A 21,917-nucleotide genomic window follows, 5' to 3' on the forward strand; every position below is an offset into this window, starting at 1 on the left:
GTTGAAATACTATCTTGTGTAAAGTACAAAATCTGAGTGATTGATAAAATACTGCAGTATAAATGTATGATATTAACATATTCCACAAGTATAAGGATGATTCAGTACAAAGGACAAAGAATAAAATAAAACTACATACATGCAGTCCTAGAATTAAAGTGCATAGGTCTGCATACATGTGTGTGCATACAAAAGACATTCTGTTCATTTTTCTCTAAGGTGAATTGGCAAAGAGCATAGAATGCTGCATCTCCCCTTTATTTGTCAGTGACAAAGTGATAATTCAGTGCTTGCTTTCCAAGCAGATGTAAACATGATAACTTTCAATGAAGCTACAAACACCAGCATGTCTCTGCACTCAGTGCATCTTATGAAAAAACCCTTGGTTAAGATCTTTTCAAGTCTGTTCATTTGTGCCACTCACTCCTCCTTCAGCCTCCTCGCTGTGGTCAGTAAAGCCAGAGGTACGATGAAAGAGGCTGAACTGAGGATGAAACAGGTCTCTGCTCCAGCGATCCAGTAAACTGTGAAGATAACAACAGTTATGGGACACCGCAAAATTAAGAAAAGCTAAGAAAAAAAGAAAAAAAATGCATACCTACAATGTCCAAAATTAACTTCTTATCTCAACTGCCAAGGGCCGCTACACTAAAGAACATTACATGCCAGAAATTATTAGTACTGGCCAAAATATTTATAGTTATGTGGAGGAAATTATATTACAGTAATTTATTATACTATGCTTATGCTATGTCTTTAATATCTGTATACTCTTGAACTATTATGTGAGCTCATCTGTGTGAACATTTACAAAATGCTGTTCAGCACTTTTCTCATGCCTTTGACCTGACCTGAGATAGATAAATAATGGCTAGTTTAATTTTATTCTCATGTACTTGTATATTGAGACGTAACAATAAAGAAACTTGAAGCTTGGTCCTCATTAGCACAAGAAATTCCTTATCTCCGGAACTTCATCATGTATCAAGCATGTTATCATTCTCAGTTGAATGGAGTCTCTGTCTCCAGTAATTGGGAAAACAGCCTTGAGAGTCTGGCTAAAACTACTCTTTGTGAGACACAAACTCTTATCAGTGCTATCTATGCATTGGCCTGCTTGCAAGCATTAAAGGACAACAGATGGGCATTTCTCAAATCTCCAGTCTCTGATCATATTACAGAAATTTCCACCAGTTTATTCATTGAAATATGTCATCATCATACTAATTTCCAATGCCATTTCATGTATAGCCGATTGTCGGTGGTGACTCATTCATTTATCTGCCCAAGACACATTTTACCAGCATTTGGTAACTGGCAAATGTTCATTTTAGACCCCACCTCCTTACTTTTAAGAACATAGGATACCTATGAAGAACTGTAAAAGGAAAAATGTAGTTATTTCAACTTAGATTCAAAAGTTTAAACATTTTTGGTATTTTGTGTCAGGTCAGAAGTGGATAAAGAACAACCTGTGATGAACAAATCACAACATTTTTAAATATATGTTTTGTTTTACAATTCATTTGGCTGTGCACTAAAAACAAACAAACAAGCAAAACTTTGAAGCAAAATGTTCCAGTTTCCCACTCTGGTCATTACTGTGTTTTGCCTGTGCAGGGCAACTTTCTTACCAGAGGAAGCCACAACAGGCCCCAGCGCTCTGGCTAGGGCACCCAGGCTGCGCAGGATCCCCATCACTGTGCCCTTCTGATTGGCTGAGCCTGAAGGAAGGGGAGTTTATAAGAGTGTATTTTTAACTATAGTATGCGCGTGATATAAACAAATGGTTTGTGAATTGTGTGAGTGTTCAAGAGCGTACAAGAGGCTTACCATGGTCAGAAACAAGTGTTGACAGGCATGGAACTACGATTGCTGCAGCTGTAATAAAGGGGGAAATAATCATTAATAATATTCTTATTTTATTACAGTATTATTCATATTCTTTGATGTATCCTATTGCTGTTTTCTGCTGCAAAGACCCACATCATTAAAAGTTTATTTGATCTTATTGTACCTAGTGACGTCACATTGATTGCTCAAGTGACGTCATTCACTGATGTCACTGATTATGTCACTCACTGGTGACTCTCCTTTTTCATTGATCTCATTGCCCGTTGTGTATCTTATGCATTATGCCATTATTATACAATAAATGTTTAACTTGACGTGATATGAAACAAGCCTGCTGCTGCTCACGCAACACGGCTTACCATTCAGATAAACGGTGTGCAGAAATGACTTACCAAAAGAGTATAACGCCAAGCCCATGTAAAGCATCTTTAAATTCCATGATAGCCCAATGAGAAGAAATGCTGGAATCAGTGCTATGATGGCCTGAAAGCAAGAAACACGCTTCAATCAGAAGGACATTTGTGCAGCGGTATGTCACACCTCATGTGAGAAGACGTTTCTCCTACCATACGAACTGCTTTGATATGGTGGCCGGGTTTGATTCTGCGAGCGTACCCCCCTTGGATCGAAGCCATGATGATCCCTATAAAGAAGAACATCTTCCCCTGCTGCATACTGTTGAGAGAAATAAACACTGTCCATGTCAAACTTACGGTGTTGCTTATCTAGTGAATATGCTATAGCTGTCAGAGTACACAGTCTAATCTGTGAGTCCATACCTTGTAAACTGGAAGCGTTGATGAGTCAAGAAACTCAGCGTGAACTCCAGACCAGAGAACAGGAACAGGTAGGTGAAATAAACCAGGCCCAACACTTGAAGCTTCTGCATTTCTGTTAAGACATTTGGGAAGTTTTTACTTCCTGCTGGTATGGCAAAGTTCATCCATATTACTACTTTGTGCTGGTATGGCAAAGTTCATCCATATTATGTGAATGGGAGTACAAATGTACTTCACAGCAGAAAAGGCCAGCACACAAAAAAGTCCTTTCAAAGGTGTAATACCTGTAGTCTGGTTAGGGCAGCAGCACCGCAACAAACAAGTTTCGGCACACAGGCCTTCCTCATTTGCTATTGTATGTGCCTTGCACCAAAGTTATTTATATATTTTTTGGAGTGTGATCGCTGTTCACTTTTTCCCCTAGTACAAATGTACTTCTCACTTTCTTTGGAGGGTGAATCTTCTGTCCTGGTTACAGCCGAGAAATGGAACAGAGCGACTGGGTTCAGGAGATCGCTGGAGTCCCCGAACCCCGAGGGAACCTACGAGGAAGCGGGTACAAAATGAACAAAACATCCGTGGTAACTCTGATGCTGTACCTGCTCTCACCCACTGACTCGATCCTCGCCAGATCCCCACAGTATTGTAGCAAAACACGAGAACAGAAAATATTCACAGAAGCGTGCTCTACATTTGAAGTGACAGAATTAGGATTTACAAGTTGTGCCAAGATTCAATATTTGAAAGAATTTGTAAATAGCAGCTGCAAACATGAAGTTAAATATATAGTTCTAGTAGAAGTATAACTGAGTCGTTACAATTTCTCGGTATGAACAGTTTGTATTTCCAAAGCTGACCTTGTCGTCTTTAGTGAGCGTCTCTGGCAGCATGAGCCAAATGAACAGCAGATCAGCAGCACTGAAGGCCAAGGCCAGCAGAGCCGGAGCTTGATAGAAGACGTCTCCTCTATCGGAGTGGATAGCAAAGTAGGCACCCATCAGCGGCCCCACAGTAAAGCCCAGGGAGAAGGCAATCCCGATCATAGCCTAGAGACACAACAAGAACACACTGAGCAAAAATAACCGTTTTGTTTTCGCTCCCATTTTTCACGAGTTGAAATAAAATATCTGGGACTTTTTCTATGCGCACAAAAGGCTTACTTCTCTCACATTGTTGACAAATTTGTTTAAATGCGTGTTGGTGAGCAGCACTTGTCGTTTGCCAAGAGAATCCCTCAACCTGACAGGTGTTGCATATCAGGATGCCGATTAAACGGCATCATTATCGCACAGGTATGCCTTGGGCAGCGCGATAATTCAATATGATCGTTTAGCTCAGGAGGTAGAGCGGGTCGGCCAATGACGCAAGGGTTGGCGGTTCGATCCCCACTCCCTCCCAGCTGCTGTCGCTGTGTCCTTGGGCAAGACACTTAATCCTCCTTGCTCCCGATGGTGTGTAGGCACCCTGCGTGGCAGCCTGCCGCCATCGGTGTATGAATGGGTGAATGTAGACTATCTACTGATTGTAAAGCGCTTTGGATAAAAGCGCTATATAAATGCAGGCCATTTACCATTTACCATCATCTTTCGGTGAAATCATATCATCGTTACCGGTCGGGTGGATCAAGGGTGTCACTTTGTGTTGAAACCTGTTAACCTAACCTAGGAGGATATGCCCTCCTCCAGCTCTACATGACTTCCCATGTTGAAACGCACGTTGTAACCATGTCGTAACCATGTGGAACCACAAGTTCAAGTTGAAGGCAGCAGAACACATTGGAGACGGCTTATGGTCGTGAAATGAACATTCAATTCAGGGGCAACAGCTCTGTTGGACATTCCTGCAGTCAGCGTGCCAATTTTGCACACTCCCTCAAAACTTGCGACACCTGTGGCATTGTGTTGTGTGATAACATTTTAGAGTGGCTTTCTATTGTGACCAGCCCAACGCACACACCTGTGCATTAATCATGCTGTGTAATCAGCATATGCCACACCGGTCAGGGGGATGGATTCTCTTGGCAAAGGAGAAGTGCTCACTAACACAGATTTAAACACATTTGTGAACAAAATTTGGAATAAATGGGAATAAAAACAAAAGTGTTTCATACATTTTTTAACAGGGGCATAAACATCCTAATCATCAACATTTAGACAGGGATGCAAACTCATGGATAGTGAAAAAGGTGACAAATACCAGGACAGACATAAAATAATTCACTTAAGTGGCCTATTTTGGGATCAAAAAGGTGACTGTCACCTAAAGGTGACATCCCTGTTTAAAGCTGTGAGATTAGATGTCTGAATATTGCTGTGAGCCTAGATGGCGCTAGAGTGATCTGTTTGTTGGAGAAATGACAGGAAAAGAGGTAAGAGTCTGAGGAGAGAGAGGCAGAAAATGGTGCTAGAAGGTGATGTGACATGTGGGCCTTTAGCAAAAAGATAGAGCACACATCCTTAACTTTCTTAAAAAGTATCTGTTATGGCCACAGAGGGCAGTGCCTACCATTCCACGGTTCCGTGCGCTCGGGGAAGGCAAGTCGGCCACGATGGCGGTGCAGAGGCTGACATTGCCCTTACAAATGCCCCCGATTACTCGAAACAAAAGGAACATGCTGAAGCTCCGGGAAACGGCCCAGATGGCATAGGAGGACATCAGCCCCAACTGGAACACAAGGCTTCATTAGAACTGAATGAACCGCAGCACTGAGGCCAGCATTGTATGGTTTCTTACACAAGCACAACATGATCTGTGACCGTTTTTTCTTGTATGATGATGACAGAAAGTGAATGAACAAGTAAGTACCACTTATGTGTTATGTATTACAGTATTATACTAACTCGGTCTTCTCGGTCATCTATCCCCATGTAGAAGACAACTAGAAGAATTGGCTATAGTCAGAAAAACGCTGTATCACACTAATACATTCACAATAAAATACCTATGGCATTGCACTCACTGTGGTGAGAATGAGCAGTGGTCGTCTGCCATGGCGATCTGACGCAGCCCCGGTTACAGGCGAAAACAGGAACTGCAGCAGAGAAAAGAGCGATCCGATCAGACCTGAAAAACAGATTGAGAAGCACAAATATTAAAGCGATGGCAATGGCTTGTAATGATTGCACCTTCGACGTTTACTTGACCATCATGTCACAAAATGGGGAATGCTCGATTTCAGTTCAGCTGCATAGAATGTGAAAACTAATCCAGGATCAGATGTAGTTCGAGATTGTTTACCTCCTAACAGGACACTGTTGTACTTTCTTTCCATAGGAATCCCAACAGACTCTCTAAACCAGCCCACAATGCTCTGCAGGGACTGATATGTCGTGTCCTGTCCAATGAGATCAGAATCAGAATCAGAATACATTATTGATCGCTGAGTAGATAACACAGAAAAGGGCAAAATCATACAGGGAAAATATGAACACCAGTGAAGAAGTCTTTTCAACATGCAGACAGTCCATCAAATAACTCTATTATGGTATTTTCTGTAATAGAGCATCCACACAAAGTTGCCCTTGTTCAAACAAGGTGCTTCAATTTGTGTACAAGTTGTCCCTCTGAAATGATCTGATTCAAAATGCTATTTTTCTTATATTTATTTATTCTGGGAATGCACTGCCCTGCCTGCTTCACATTCAGCTACACACATTCACACAAGGAAGCTGTCCAGTATAACCGGTTTCTACTAGCAAATGAACAGCTCCACTGCGGTAATTGGAAGTGTTAGTGTCTTGCTCAAGGGTACCTCTCAGAGGTATTTGATTTCCCAGATTGCCATTGTACTGCCTACTACTACTGCCATTGTAACTCAAATGATGCCACTTTGTCAAATTGTTCGTATGTTTCATAAGATACAAAGCAAGTACACGTCGTCACTCAGACCTCACCCTCATGTTTGGCGACGACAACGAGGAAACTTATTTGAATAGTGCATTGTAAGGCATTATTAATGCTGTAATACATAAAATACCTCAACTGACGTTAATTTCCTCAACAAATGTCTAACCTCTGTTTGTGCATAGTGGTCCAGAATTGAAGGCAGGAGAGGTAGGATCAGCGTAAAGCCCAGCAGGTCCAGCAGGAGGACGACAAACACAATGTTGATGACTCTTGAGGAGTAGGCGGCCTCATCCTCTGGAGATTTCTTCACAGTCGACATGCCGGCTACCACTGGACAGTCTCTCTTCTGTTCAAAAGCACAACACGTTAGAAAAAGATGAAGATTTGAAAGAAGCCCATCCATTGAATTATAGTAAATTATGTTTGCCTTGCAATGCATGAAAAGTACCAGTCAGGCATTACCATCTCAAGGAAAGGACTAGAGATAAGTGAACCCTGGAGGAAGTACCATGATAATTATGAGTTTAGGACACAGACACTGGTGCTAACATTAACAGGGTGTAATCAGAGGGTAGTGCGTCACTCATTCAGGGATACAAGTTCAATTCCCACCTGATACTGCATGCCAGTAAGGTTGCAATACATCATACTAATCAAGCATGCAATACTTCCTATTACCCATGCTTCTTACAGAAAGTAATCGGGAAAGGCAACGTTATTACACAAGGAAGATGTTGCTCAAGGAAGGAGGAAACAGTTTCTGTAACAAAATGCTCAGCTCAAAGTTGCGCCAGCCCCCCCCCCCCCCCCCCCCCCCCTCTCTATATACATGTATATGTATAATATACATACACATATACATACACACACAAACATACGAATGTGGACTAATGCTAAAAACAAATGGGTCAAATAGGTGCACAATTCACTCCATCAGTTTATCAATCCAGTGAGACTGACCAATACAGGATCACCAGCAACATGGTCACGCCTTTTTCATTCCTGTCCACACATTTTCAACCTGTCCAGAAAAAAAAAGCACATTACAACTATTCGTGCAGTATACTTACACTTACAGGCTCGTAAATCACAACTTCCCAGTAGACGGTGTACTCAACACGACTCACGTAGCTCCCTCTCGCTTAGCAGTTCATTAGTGAGACCAGGAAGCGGTATCCCCTTTCATTTGGATGACAAGAATGTGTCGTACGCAAACAAGAGGAAAATGCTGCCTTCAAGCGCTCCTCGTAAGCTCATACTTCAGAGCACCGCAGTCGTACGCGACTTGTCGCGCGTTCAAGGGGCTTTTGGTCAGGAAAGTCTCGTTTCTTTGGCTGCTGCTGTTGTCCTCTTTTAGAAACCAAGTGGCACAGAACCTTACTATGGACAGAACTAATTTGAAACAAAAATGCATGCACAATTAGTGTGGAAAAATACATATACTACAATAATGCTTATTGCTTGCTTATTTGCCTACCTAGAATGCCAAACAAATTAGCCTATAATCAGGGATGGATACTCATGAAACAGGTGGGAATAGGTGCCATATTTTGGGACCAGAAAAGTGAGATGACTAGTTGTTTGCATCCTGAATCAGCTGTTTGAATAGCTTCCATGCTCCATAAGGTCAAATCCAGTAACTTACAATTACAATCAATTCCAAAGAGTGAACAAAAACCAAGTTATTGGTTCGTACGTTCAACTTATATTTATATTTCCGACTGCACTTGAAGGCAACACAAGCATCAATACACGCCCATAAAGTTGGTCCAGACTTGTGTAGATGGACATGATGTTCATTACAATAGTTGTAAAGTTTTTACATATATTTTCAAGGTCATAACCTCTTCCCTCCAGAAAAATGATTGCGGGTAAACTTAACCGTGCATATTTATTTTCACAACAATTAAAGACGGATTTCTAAAACTTGTTATATTAAAAAGAAAACAAGAATAAGGCACAATTTGTCACATACTATACTGCCTACTATTTAGTTTCTGAGGTATTAAAAAAAAGTTTCACGAATGAACTATGAAGAACAGCTGTGGTATACTGTAAAACAATTTTATTATCAAAGACTTAAAATCTAAAAACGAACAAACTGCAAAAACTTCTATTCGTAAACTGGTCAATTGGAAATACAGTACACCGGAATAAGAGACAAGCCTGTTAAAACAAAACAAAACCTGGCTTTCCAATCGGCGAGCAGCCTCAATGTCATGACAAAAAACAGTTTTAAGTAGAGTTTAGTTTTACAGTAGAGTAGAATCTGATATTTAGTTCATGACATCATGACAGCATTGTATGAGATATACAGATAGAAAAGACAAATATAAAGTGAGAGCGACAGTTACACTTAAATTACATTCCATGTCTCTTGATGTGACGCTCCAGTTCAGTGCTGTCGGTGAGCTTTCGCCCGCAAAACTTGCAGGCAAACGGTGTCTCATGTTTGGATGACGGCTGCAGGACTCCGTCCGTGTCAGTGACTGCACCTGCAGGACAAAAACACGTGTCAGTGGCTGCACCTGCAGGACAATAACAGTTGGCTTAGATCAGCCAGGATTACAGTGTCCATTCACATCCAGTTTGTCAGCCGTCTGAGGTGAAATCTGATCGGAGGCTTGGTTGGGACAGACAGTCGGCAAAGATGATCTGGTAGTGTGAAAGGTTTCCCGATTCAGTCTTAAAGTGATGTTGATCTTTGGTAGTACATTTGGGTTGTGTAGTTTCCTGGCCATGACATAATCATTGATCTGCTGTTTCAGTAGAGGTGATTGGAGAATTGTATTGTATTCTTTCATGGTGCATGCATGGTGGAACAGGTTTCAAAATCACACTTCGAGCACATAAACGCAAACAAAGCAGATTCTGACGATATATGCCTATTTACAATAAACAATCGTCATGTGAACAATTCTCCAATCGCTTCTATAAGAGAGACTCGCTGATTTGGGGGTTATATTATATCATGTCCAAGAAGCTACACAACCCAAGGGGCTACCAAAGTATAACATCACTTTAACCGTGTCGATCAACTAAACCGAGTGATCTAAGCCTCGTCCATATTATGACATGACATCCACCTGTGTGTTTGGATCACATACTCCTCCCAAGAACAAGACCAACAGCAGCCAATGAGGCAGAAGGGTTGTATTAAATGATTGATCCCAGTATTATTGATGATACTGCGTATCGATGTATGTTATGGAATGTCTAGTGTGTGTGTATGTGGGCGGGGAAGGGGGGGGGGCGGGTACTTCTAGCTCTCTTCCTGTGAAAGACCAAAAAAAACCTATGGCCAATAAAGTTCAATTCTATTCTCTTATGTTCTATTCTCTATTTGAGGTAGTAACTTTGTATATGCAAAACCCTTTTTCCATTTATTCAATTTGAATCACTTATTGAGATGTCAGTTGAGTTTCTTACCATTGGATGCCAATGGGTAAGCAGCTTCCTTTATCCTTTCTTCCTCCCCTTCTTCCTGTTTCTTATCCTGGTTCATGTTTTCTTCATGGTTTTTCTTATCTGTTCTCTCCTGCTTCTGGTGAAGATCATCGCCCGATTCTTCCTCTTCGCACTCTGGTGTTTGGTCATCATCTGTGTGCGTTTCCTCCTTGAGATATTCGTTCTCCAGTACTGGCATTTCACCATATGGGTCTAAGAGCTCTTCCCTGTTTCTCTGGCCGTCCACTTGCTCCTCCTTACAGCTAATACTTGAAACACCTAAGCTCTCTTTGCTGTCTTTCTTCTCGAGGCATATCTGAACTCGATCACAGTTGTTTTTAGGCGTTAGCCATAGCCTCTCAGCAGTGGAACACCTTTGAGGCCTGATGTCCGTGGCTGGCGTTGCCTCCGTCTTTACGACGCTCCCCTCTTCATCCAGCACTAGGATTTCATGTAGTATATCGTCTTCTATCAAATTCTCAATGTTCTGCTGTAGCCTAACCTTGGCCTCCTGAACTAACTTCATATGCAGCTGGCTGGCCTGTGCCGTTTCAACTGTAGTGCATTTTTGTGTTGTTGAGCTCTCCTCCAGTGGCTCCTGCCCTTGCGTAACATCAGTTTGTTTTATGGTGTCCTCTTTATGATCACTTGGGTTGTGTTGGGATGGGTTCTCATCCATCTCTCCATCTTTCTTTGGATTTTGTTTCCAGCCCTGTTCTGCTAAGCCCTCATCACAGTTCTTTTTTTCTCCATTTCCCTTCCCACCTTTTTGTTCTATGTTTTCTATCTGTTGTCCATTTGCAGTGTCTGCCAAGAACATCTTGTCTCCTGCTTGGCCCTGTGTTTCCTTTTCTTGCTTCTGATGTATAATGTTCTGCTGTGCAATGTTCTCGTACTGGACTAATGCAGTACTCTTGACTGGACTTTCTCTATTGTCTTTCTGTGTGTTCTGCCCTTGCTTCTGATCTAGTTCCTTGTTCTGTAGTGTGACATTGTTCCTGATGTCATTTTCTGCTATGTTCTCAGCTTGTTTCTGATGAGGAACCTCATTGAGCTTTACAACAGACATCTCATTCTTCTGGTTTGAGGTATTCTCTTCCTGGTTTTCTTGAGAGACATCACCCAGTTCTACTGTGTTTTCCATCTCCACCTCCTGCCCTTGCATCTTGAAGTTGGTTTCTATATCATCAGCCTCGTTATTTTGTTCCTCAAAGTTAGACAAAGCGTCCTCTTCCTCATACATCTTACTAGCCTTGGTCTGTAACTGATCAAGGTTGATCTGCCCCACCAGCTCGTGATTCCTCATGACCTGTACAAGAGAGCAAGAAATCAAAATACACTCTAAAAACTAGGGGTTCGGTCAGGGATAGAGGTCCAATACACAGGTTGAGATTCCTGACTTTTTTCCTGAGGATTTCTTGAAGAACCTAGTTTTGAGAAGTACCCTCTGAGTTCACGCACACGTTACAAAGGGTTTCTTTCTGGGGTTTCCCGAGGCCTATGATTACAATCTGTGGGACCCCTAAAGGTTCAATGAAGCCCTTTTACTTTCTACAGTGTGTATTCACATGAGCTACAGAAGAGGGCATTCAAGCTGTATCAAATCTATGGTTCCAATTAACTTCTGTAAATCCCCGTAGCTTCAAGGTCAATAGTCAATTATTTTGAAAACAAAAGAATTCTGGGAATGTACTGGGTGTTGACTGACGTATATCCTCACCTGATGCTTATCACACAGGTGTGCCTCCAATTCGCTGAGCTGAGTGCAGTCAAAGTAGCACAGCCGGCACTTGTAAGGTTTGATGTCGTCGTGCTTCAGCTTCATGTGCAAACGCAGGTTCTCAGCGTTTGCGCTCGTGAAAGTGCACCTGTGGCAGCGGAAGATGATGCCTTCAAGGTAGCGCGACAGCTTCGGCCGACGCACCTCGATTGCCATCACACGTTCCTCTGAAAATGATAAAATCAACAACAGCATCAGTGGTGGAGTCGGGCAATACAGGCAAGAACGTCTGAACACCGCCATGAGTGTTGGATGAATGTGTCCATAGATGAAGGAGTGGTAAAGGAATTGTTGTCGAATGGGATTTTGAGTATTTAACCTACCACGATGAAGGACGACGTGATCAATCATGTTATTTTTGTTCTTGGTCTGGTAGAGGCACAGAGGGCAGCGCAGATCCTTCAGATGGGTCGGCTCTGATGGGAAGTTAGCGTGACCCATCTCCATGTGCAGTTCCAGAGTTTTCCTAATGAAGGCAGGAGTGAGAAGAGGAGACAGGATGTCTTGCAAAATGTACACACAACTTTGAGAGAATCCTTGCTGTCACAGGATTGGCAACTTTGTGAACTAATAGTCTGACATTTACACCAAAATGGGCTAAACATCATTATTTATTGGGATAAACCAAGCAATTCTATGTAAAATCAAAAAATTCAGCACCCCTATATAGCCGGAATGGAATGATCCTTGTCGCATAAATACATTTTGTGCCGATTTGACTGTGAGATTGGCAGTGTAATCAGGATCCTTACAACAAATCGACGAGTATTCGGGGTCCCCCCAGCAAATATATTGTTCCCATACAGATCATCCAAAAGGGTATACAGAAGCTTACCTCAAACCAGTAACGAATTCGCAGTCCTTACATCTGAGCATCTTCCTGCCATGGCGGTTTGAGTAGTGCCGGCGTATACTGGATAGGTGTCCGGAGGAGAAGTTGCAGAACTCACAGTGAAGTAGACTGTCTTCAGGTAGCTTGGTGCCTTGAAGGGCCGCTGGATCTGAAGCACTGACCTTTGCCATCAAGCTATAGTGATTTAACTGTCGCTGTACATCTGCGGGCTCTGCGCACACGGATTCTGTCAGGGAACAACAAACCACAGTCTCTCATTACATCACAAATACATACGAAGTAAAAAGTTTTAAAGGCGCTGTGATATTTTTTTGTTAAAATGAGTGTTAAATAGCTTGACATTCTGACAGCCCTTATCACAGACATTAACCTGACATTGCCAGATGGGGGCGGTATTGTTTGTTTTCACAAACCAAACCAAAGCTTGCTTGCAAGGTTACATAGATATACGTAGTGTTTGGTCAGTAATCTGGGTCTCCCAGTCCACATAAAATAAATGTGTGGAATCCTCTCTCCTGATTGGATAAAAGTGAGATGGGATCCCAGAAAATGTATTTTCTGTATAGAGAGGCAAAGTGAGTCAGGAGAGACCAAAGAACATTTCACTTGGACCAAAACTAAAAAAGAGAGAGAAAAAATATTTTCTTTAAACCCGTATTTGTTTTTTACTTTTTGGTCCAAGTGAAATGTTATGCGGTCTCTCCTGTTTCTAAATATATCTGAACCATTTGGTTTGAACAAGTAAAACTATTTTTATAAGCATTTTACAAAATGTCTATGGGAAAATAAATGGCGGAAGAAAATCTCTGGTATAGTGCTGAAGCAGGAAGTGACGTTCCACTTTGGCTCTGTATACTGCAGAGCGGAGGCCCCATGGTACTGACCAAACACTCTATATGAGTGATGGCTGTCTGAAATTAGAGCTATTTAACACTTTATTTTTTATGCATTTTATTACCAATTAACAGCAGCACCTTTAATAGTTATCCTCGTGAATATAGTGAAAACATAATAAGGGTAACTTGCTTTCAATAAATTCAGATTCATCAGGAGGTTCAGTCAAGCAGTTGATTTCCGGGACATCTGATGAATAAGGGGGGTCCTTCTCTGCCATCAGGTTGCTCTCTTTATCTTGGTTGTCAGTGTCAGGAGAACTCATGCTGATATCTGGGTATTCAGCTGCCACGTGTACATGAAACACAACATAAAAGACTCACATCTTCTCACTAGAAATCTGATGTAATCAGGATTTATCACACTTTGGCTGAACGGTATTTGGTCCCGACCGTCAACAAAAGCAGCTAGGGGAACTAATGACAGAAAGCTGCAAACTCTACACAAGGTTGACGGCCTGGATCATAATTCTTTGGAAATTCTATTCTTCAAGATATCCTTGGATATCCCTGAAGACATCATATAAATATAATTAAATAATATGTATTCAATTAAATGTCCACAATTGAAGGAGAGAACATTTGTCATTAATACCATAGTAGTGATACCACTGCCATTATGATCTGTTCAACATGGGTTCTGCGAGGGTTGAGTTTTGTACATGCATAATAGTAGTATTATCTTTGTGGGTTTGTGGGTGGGGGGTTCCTGCGCGGGAGGGGGCTTACATTCTGAGTGAATCTGTTTGTGTATGTGTATGTAAATGTACAGGTTTATTTTTGTAGATGTTTGTGGTTTTTCTTTTTCTTTCTTTGTTATGTAAATAAAAAAAGTATAAAAAAAACTGCCATTTATTCAAATCATGTCATGTAATTGTATGTTATATACAGTTCCTCACCTCCATGTTTTCTCAATAAATGGGTCCTCAATAGACTCATGAAGGCAGTCCGATAAGTACAGATACCACAACGGAAAGGCTTCATAGTTCCCGATTGATACCTGCTGTATTTGTCAAAGCTGTTGAGACAATGGCAGAAAAAAGTCAGTCAGATATACCGTAATCACAAGTGGCTCATCAATAACTATGTTAAAACTGAAGCAGTATATATCATGTGTGTTGAAGCCAATTTTTGTGTTTTGCTTTTAACTCCTATCTCAGGGATGCAATAGAGTGAAAAAGGCAAAGACAGACAACTCAGACATTTGAAGTGCCCTATTTCAGGGTCAACTAAAGGTGACTAGTTTGCATCCCTGCCACCTGAAAACCACCATCATTACTGTATATATTTTATATATTACTGTATATATTACTGTATATATTTTCTTCTTACATGTGCTTTGATGATGAGGTAGGCAGGGCGTCCAGTCTCTTGAGAGCTGCATGGCTCCGTTGATGCACACGCAAACCTGTCAATGACATGAATGTCCGCCTGCACTGTTTGCAAGTGTGACCCTCTTCTCTAGACGTTTGCTCTGGTTCCTTCATCTCAGGTTTTGAAGGTGACGATGTTGGGCTTGTTGCCAGAGTAAACGTCTGTATTTCCGTCACATTCCACCGGGCCAGATCCTGTACAGTCTCAAACACGGGTAGCTCATCTTGCTTTTTGAGCTGAAAATATCAACACAGCAAGGTAACACAGTAAGTATAGCTCAATCATGTCACAAAATCTCATGCGATTGAATGAATATAATGGGCAAGGTGACTTACTTTGATGCGTTTGGCCTCTGGACTTCTCTCAATGATAAGCGGTGTCTTCGTCTTCACATCGGTGGCTTTCTTTCGCCGCAGCTCTCTGTGGTGATCCAGATGGGAACAGAGCTCTCCGATGCTTCGGATTTTTTTTACGCTGCAGTGGCCACATTTATAAACATCCGAGCCCTTCTTTGAAGTCCTTGGAAGCACAGTAAAGTCCCGTGTGAAATCTGTGCTGTGGAAATCAGTGTAGTGCGCGCTAAGCAGCCGAGATGAGTGAAACAATAAGTTGGGACACTTCCTGCATTTTACCGGTGCACTTCCCTCAGATTCGGTTTCAGGCAGTTCGCCGGCGTTTTTGGCGACGCCAAAGTATTTGGTGAACGCAGCATAGCCATGAGCCCTCTTGTAGTGGTCAGCAAGGTACCTTTTAAACGCCGCCGAATAGGTACACATATCGCACTTGTAGATCAATTCCTTGTTTTCGACCGTTCGTGTGCTAGATTGACACGTCTCAGAATTGGAAGGTTTCTTGTATAGACGGTGCACTCCTGGTAGATAGTATTTGATCAAGGCGGCCCTCCCATGTCTGTTGTTATAATGGTTATAAAGATTCTTTCGTACGTCATTTGAATAAGGACACAGGCTGCACTTGAACGCACCGTCCTCCTGATTGACAGGCTTGGATGCAGGGTTGTGGTGCGTGCGCATAGCCTTGGATGCAGGGATGTGGTGCGTGCGCATGTGGTTACTGAGGCCAATTGTTGTGGGGAATATTTTTTTGCAAACACTGCATTTCAACACTGCAGATTTGTTGTTTTTGAAAAAGGCTGAATGTTTCGCAGCCGGCTTGAGCACGTTGGGCACAGTTTGGTTGTGGTCCTGCTCATAGTGGACTTTCAATTTCTTCAATGATGGACGGATCACTCGGCAGAGTTTGCACATGTACCCGCTATATCTCAATCGATCGTTTGGACCTTTTGTTTTCAGACAATCGTTGCTGGGGAACTGGACTTCAACGGTTTTAATTTTGTCTGCCTTGGCTGTGAGGGCAGGATGCCTCTTTTGGCAGTGGGTGAGAATTCCATGAACGCTGGTGTTCACATACGCACAGCGGGGACACTTGCAGATTGAGATCTTGTTTTTGACCGTCGCTGTGCTAGATTTACACGTGCTGGGAGTGTCTTCTGGACGCTGAGTTACAGGACCGTCTACGGATGTTGCTGTTGGCTTCCTGAAACGTATTCGTACATAGTATTTGTTGTAGGCCTCCTGTCCATGTGTCCGGGAATAATGTTTTGCAAGATAATTCCGATGGACAGACGAATAAGAACAGATGCAGCACTTGTACAAACAATCCTGACTCCCTGCCTCTGGTGCCGCAGATGCACTTTTGTGGTGAACACGCACGTGCTGACTGAGAGCAATGTTTGTGGTGCAAACATATTTGCAAAAAAGGCATTTTACCTTTGCATATTTTCCCTTTTTGAAAAAGGCTTTGCGATGCTGAGCCCTGAGTGCCGTGATTATAGATGAAGGTTTGGGAGCTGGCTTGAGCAAGTTGGGCACAGTTTGATTGTGGAGCCGCTCATAATGACGTTTCAATGTTTTCAACGATCCACAGATGACTGGGCACATTTTGCATGTGTACCCACCATATCTCAAACTATCTTCTGGATGTTTTCTTTTCAGACAGTCTTTGCTGGGTAACTGGACTTCCTCTGTTTGAAGGCTGTCTGCCCTGACCGTGATAGCAGGATGCTGCATTTGGCAGTGGGTTAGAGTTCCATGATAACTAGTATTCACATAGGTACAGCGTGGACACTTAAAGACACGCACACGTGTTCCATCCTCACTCATGTAGAGTTTGGCCTCACGTTCCTCAGATGCACTTGGATTGTCTGGATGTATCCTTGTACAGTGAGTTTTGAGACCGCTCTGCTTCTGAAAAACTGCAGGACAGAAAGGGCACTGGAGCAACTTGGAAGAAGCTGTTGCTTCCGGAGACGACGGTTCGAATTCAAGGGGCATTTGGTAATTTTCAAACGACTCAGACAATTCATTGTGCTCTTCTGTATCGTGTCCCTTGCCAGTGACGACATCTAAGACCGAGCCGTCTTCCTTCACAGACCAAGGATGAACAGCATGATAGTGGCTTGTGATACTTTGCAGTGAGCTACCTTTGAAGGCACATGCTCTGCAAGGATAGGTTTTAGTCGCATGTTTTCCAGTTCGCTGAGATGGGGGCATTTTGTCACAATCATCTGTGTGTTCCACGCGAGGTTTCTTCTTCTTTTTATAGCTGGACGCTTTAGGGCTGACAAATAACCGGGCAGTTATGTGGTCAAGGCTAATTCCACGTGCTGCGTGTTGTTCCTGGCAATGCTGATGGACTCTCGCCGCTTCCTTGTGAGAGAAAACGCACCACTCACAGTGATAACCTGATGGTAAGAGTCCATGTTTAAAACACATCTGTAAAACATCTGTGACTGTATGCTTTGTCTTGTGGGTGTTCCGTAAATGCCTCTTCAGGAGATATACATGTGGAGTCTTGTATGGGCATATATGGCAATCGAGTAACCTGGTTGGTGTGGCATTCTTTGATGGCGATACTGAGCTCGATTTTCCAGGCTTCGGTGTTTGTATCTTTTCGTTTCCACTGTGCTTGACTGCTTGTTTTGCAGCCGTTTTCAGATGTGATTTCCGTCCTTGATCATGAACCATAGTAGAATATGCAAAGACTTGCTTGGCTTTAAACTCAAGTCCAGGGTGCCTTTTCCTGAAATGTTCTAAAACCTTGCTCAAAATCTTGTGTCTGGAGTTGCACAAGTAGCAGAATAACTTTCCCTCGTCACTTTGATCCAGAACAGGAAGAGGAAGACCAGCAGAAAAGACAGACGAGTTCACTGCTTGAGATCTTTTCATTTCTCCACGGATCTCTGTCGTATGTCTTAAAACAAGGTCAGTGTTTGATTTAAGGTCACTGTGTTTTCTTACATGATGGTTCAATACTCCTTTGACAGAAGTGTGTCCATAGTTGCAGTCCGGGCAGAAGAACAAGTCATCTGCCTGTTCCAAACCAGATCCAAGTGCCACCGTGTCCGCTAGGACTTCATCTTCATGTTGCGCTTTGTCTTTTTTGGAATACGGCTGAACTCGCTTGACGTTGCGGATGTTAGAATAAGAAGACTGAGAACTTTCTGAGGCTTCAGCTTTACTTTGCTGTCTCCGTTTCTGCACCATAGCACTGTATCTGAGGACGTCTTTGGTTGTCACTGTGCGTCCAGTGTGTTTTGCATTATAATGACCAAGAACACTTCTTGCACTGGGATTGGAAAAATGGCAAAACCGGCAGTACAACATTTGATTTTGTGGTGAACTGGAAGAAGAGTTGTCCATTCCTGTGGACAATTTCGCATTGGATTTGGTAAGAGACTTTCTTACTTTAATTCCGACATCTGCAGAATCCATATCCTTGTCTTTGGAAGACGCAAAACGTTTTTGAGGAGAAGCTTCAGGTGTGTCCTTCTGTGACTCTGAAATCTTTTCAGGTGTCACCTGTAATTTGACGTGTGCCTTGACAGGAGTTGGATGTTTGATTTTATCAATTGTCATTCCTGCTTCCGGGTGGCATTTTTGGTAGTGGACATGCATAACCACCACTGACATATGACTGAACTTGCAGCTCTTGCATTCATACAGCGTGGCATCTGCTCCTTTCGAGGTGGGACTTTGTTGTGAGGGTGTAGTTGTACTTTCCTTGCTTGATGTAGGGACACTGTTGGAACATTTTGGACTAGATGTTTTTTCAGGTGTATTCAACTGAGACGATCCCTCTTGGCATCTGCTCACAGAATATCTGCAGTACATCAAGGAGTTGCTCACTTTGTGTGTCGGGTGCTTTTCCTGGTAATGTTGTTTCAAGGCTTTGGAGACATGAGTGGTAAACACACAGACAAAGCATTTGAAAACCAAGCCAAGCTCATGTGACTGCATAGCGAGCACATTTGGGGCCTCTGGGTGGTTTTCCGTATAGTGCCTCTTGAGGTCAACGACAGTAGAGAACTCCACAGGACACTGCAGACAGCGGAACATAGCACTCCGATCATTTGGGTCCTGAATGTACTCAGATTTATATCTGATATAAGGGTGGCTCTTCTGATAATGGGCACATGCACTGTGGATGCCCATGTCACTGTATTCACAGTGCTTACAATAGTAAACCTGTGAGCTATCGATGTCCCCATTCACCAGATTACAGTTCTTCTCTTCTTCATCTTCGCTAACTTCAAATGAAAAACCAGTGCTGCTTGATATGAACGGTTTTTCGATTTCTGCACATTCTGGGTTTCCCGGCTTTTCTTCGTCCGTCTTCATTTTTTTAGTAAGAGGACTTCCTGAGCTGTCGTCATCTGTCCTCTTGCCAACTTTGTTTGTTTGTTTGTTTGTTTTTAACTGGCCTTCAGACGTGTCAGATTCAAGAGATGATGGGTTGTTAATTGGAACATAGTCAGTTAGCAAAAAGCGGGAATGACCAATTTTGGAGAGATCGTTCTGGGAAGTTGCAGATACTTTAAACACACCGTCATGGTTTTGACTGGAGCTTGAGTGAGAGTTATGCAAAATGAGGGTCCCTTTAGCACTATTTGGCAGTCCAGGGAGATCAGATGAATTACTATGAATTATATTATTACTCATTGTAGGTTTCACAGCTGATCCAGATGACACCTTGAAGTACTTGGTGATGTCTTGTGATGGTTTGTTGTAGGTTTTCAGACCCACGCCTTTGGCTTTTGATGTCGACTTAACAGAAGAGGACTTGACTTTTGCCCCTGCTGCTTTCTTGTGCTGCAATTGTGACATTTCTTTCACCCTGTTCGTTGTCTTTTTTGAAATTAGCACTATTTTGGTTCCCGGGCTCTTGGAACTGACTAGCTTAATTGTCTGAGGTGGCTTTTTGTGACACGTTTCCTCGTGTTCACTAACGGCATCCCAACTAGAAGCTTTAAAAAGACAGTGCTGGCATGCAAAACCATCCCCTGAATCGTCGGGGTGGACGCCTGAGTTGGTGTTGAATGCTGTGTTGGTCCCGGGGGATTTTAAACTGGCAGCTCTGAGAGCAGAGTCGACATCAAAGCCATGCTGTGTGGGGGATTTCAAACTGGCATGACCACACTGAATCCACTTAACGGGAGGTTGTTGAGGGGCAACTTGATTGTGCGTCATGTTGCCAGACTTGGACGGAATTGAATCTGAAAGGGGGAAAAAACAGATACACATACCCAAAACTAAGCAACACGTGATGTGAATTACATAGTTTAACTTTATGCATTGCACTGAAACTTTACATACTTACTAATAGGGATGCACCGATATGAAACTTTTGGCCGATACGATAACCGATATTAACATTACTATTATGGCCGATAACTGATATTTATTACCAATGTCAATATCTGTATAAAAACACATTTCTATGATAATCAAATTGTGTACATCTTGAAAAACACTGTGAATTTGAAAAAGTAATGCATTGCTTTATTTCCAAAACATTTGGAAAAGCCCATAAATTGTAGATTTACTGCATTGTCTTCTCTCAATGTGAAACTTTTGGCTGATACCGATAACCGATATTAACATTGCAATGTCGGGCCGATGCCGATGTTAAAAAATGACGAACATCAGCCGATACCAATATGATTGCGATATATCGGGCATCCCTACTTACTAACAATGTCAGAAAGTTAATTAATACCTTTTTGCATTGTCCACACCTCTCTAGATCCAGGGCTTTGGAGATAAAGTCACAGATGTGACACCTGAGGATTGAACGCATATAAGTGTCATAATTTTACTCAAGTAAGAAAATGGCCAAAAATCACCATCAGTTGCTCCTGCATTACATTACTGGCTTTCCTGGGGAAGCAGGTCTGGCCTAGGATACTCCTTGGATGAGAGACTGGTGCTGGAAGTAGTGTTGGAGGACCAGTAGCAGGTGCTCTCTTCCCCTCTGGTCTCATGAATAATCTCCCCAATGCCCCAGAGCAGAGACAGGACCACTGTCCTGTGAGTGAGCACTGTCCTTCAGATGAGATGTTAAACCGAGGCCCAGACTCTCTGTAGTTGGCCCCCAACCAACTGAAGCCTACTTACTGACCTACTGAATCGTGAGTGACTATAACACATTTTAGTTGGAGCAAAAACAAAAAATAACAACGGTCACGGGTTGGCTTGGTTCCAGCCTTAAAACTCGTTATATAAGGATTTTTCGAAATGTCCATGGAGAAACTGAATGTGAAACTCACTTCCGGGGCAATAAATGTCACGTGACTGAGTGTTCAGCTCTATATGACAAGCGTGAGTATTGTATTTACAGTGTGACAGGAAAATACACACACGGGCCAAATTGTCATACCGTTAAGACTAACGATGGATGCACAAATGAGCGTGATACGAACGAGCAGCTGTAGAAAAAAAAGAAACGTTTAGACGAGAAAAAGAGTGAACAAGGGGTCAACTGAACCCCTGTGATCCAACTCTGGCAGGAACAGACCGAGAGGAACAAGTGGGAGTCATTTGCTGAACTTGCTGAAATGCTCAAAGCACGGGCGATATACTCACGCATTTAGAGAGAGGTACAGAGGCACGTGGGCAATGTTATCAATGCCTGGATCCTTGATTCGACCGTGTGAAGAGTCTGGACTCGCAGGTATTCGCCATTTTCCCGCGATTCTAGCTCCGTCTTCCGGTCGCCTCTCACTTTCACTTCCG

The 21,917-nt window shown here is 42.6% G+C and overlaps 3 protein-coding genes across 4 annotated transcripts; all 3 read right to left on the bottom strand.

Moving 5' to 3' along the window:
• Positions 1-3: 3 nt before the first annotated feature.
• On the bottom strand, positions 4-7,652 carry LOC310783427 (major facilitator superfamily domain-containing protein 10-like). 2 transcript variants are annotated; one of them, XM_083644289.1, is made up of 13 exons: positions 7,556-7,652; positions 6,646-6,825; positions 5,871-5,967; positions 5,593-5,696; positions 5,139-5,297; positions 3,491-3,679; positions 3,076-3,175; positions 2,634-2,745; positions 2,421-2,529; positions 2,247-2,337; positions 1,834-1,881; positions 1,635-1,724; positions 4-524 (listed from the first exon to the last, which is right to left on the bottom strand). In XM_083644289.1, exons 2-13 carry the CDS (start codon positions 6,796-6,798, stop codon positions 421-423), a joined length of 1,356 nt encoding a protein of 451 aa, XP_083500415.1. In that variant the 5' UTR covers positions 6,799-6,825; positions 7,556-7,652; the 3' UTR covers positions 4-420. The 2 variants fall into 2 exon arrangements, with proteins under 2 accessions (XP_083500415.1, XP_083500414.1); XM_083644288.1 differs by having other exon boundaries at positions 7,550-7,609.
• A 746-nt stretch (positions 7,653-8,398) lies between these two features.
• Positions 8,399-12,779, bottom strand: LOC310784149 (uncharacterized protein). Its single transcript, XM_083645139.1, has 5 exons — positions 12,542-12,779; positions 12,030-12,172; positions 11,647-11,873; positions 9,909-11,235; positions 8,399-8,974 (listed from the first exon to the last, which is right to left on the bottom strand). The coding sequence occupies exons 1-5, from the start codon at positions 12,727-12,729 to the stop codon at positions 8,841-8,843; spliced, it is 2,019 nt and encodes a 672-aa protein (XP_083501265.1). The 5' UTR covers positions 12,730-12,779; the 3' UTR covers positions 8,399-8,840.
• Positions 12,780-13,535: 756 nt separating this feature from the next.
• Positions 13,536-19,523, bottom strand: LOC310783778 (zinc finger protein 462-like; the record flags this gene model as incomplete). Its single annotated transcript, XM_083644683.1, has 5 exons — positions 13,536-13,738; positions 14,352-14,470; positions 14,785-15,062; positions 15,162-17,267; positions 18,591-19,523. 5 exons carry the CDS (start codon positions 19,521-19,523, stop codon positions 13,536-13,538), a joined length of 3,639 nt encoding a protein of 1,212 aa, XP_083500809.1.
• Positions 19,524-21,917: the final 2,394 nt, after the last annotated feature.

This window comes from Poromitra crassiceps (genome assembly GCF_964638095.1).
Source record: "Poromitra crassiceps genome assembly, chromosome: 10".
Classification (NCBI taxonomy): Eukaryota; Metazoa; Chordata; class Actinopteri; order Beryciformes; family Melamphaidae; genus Poromitra; species Poromitra crassiceps.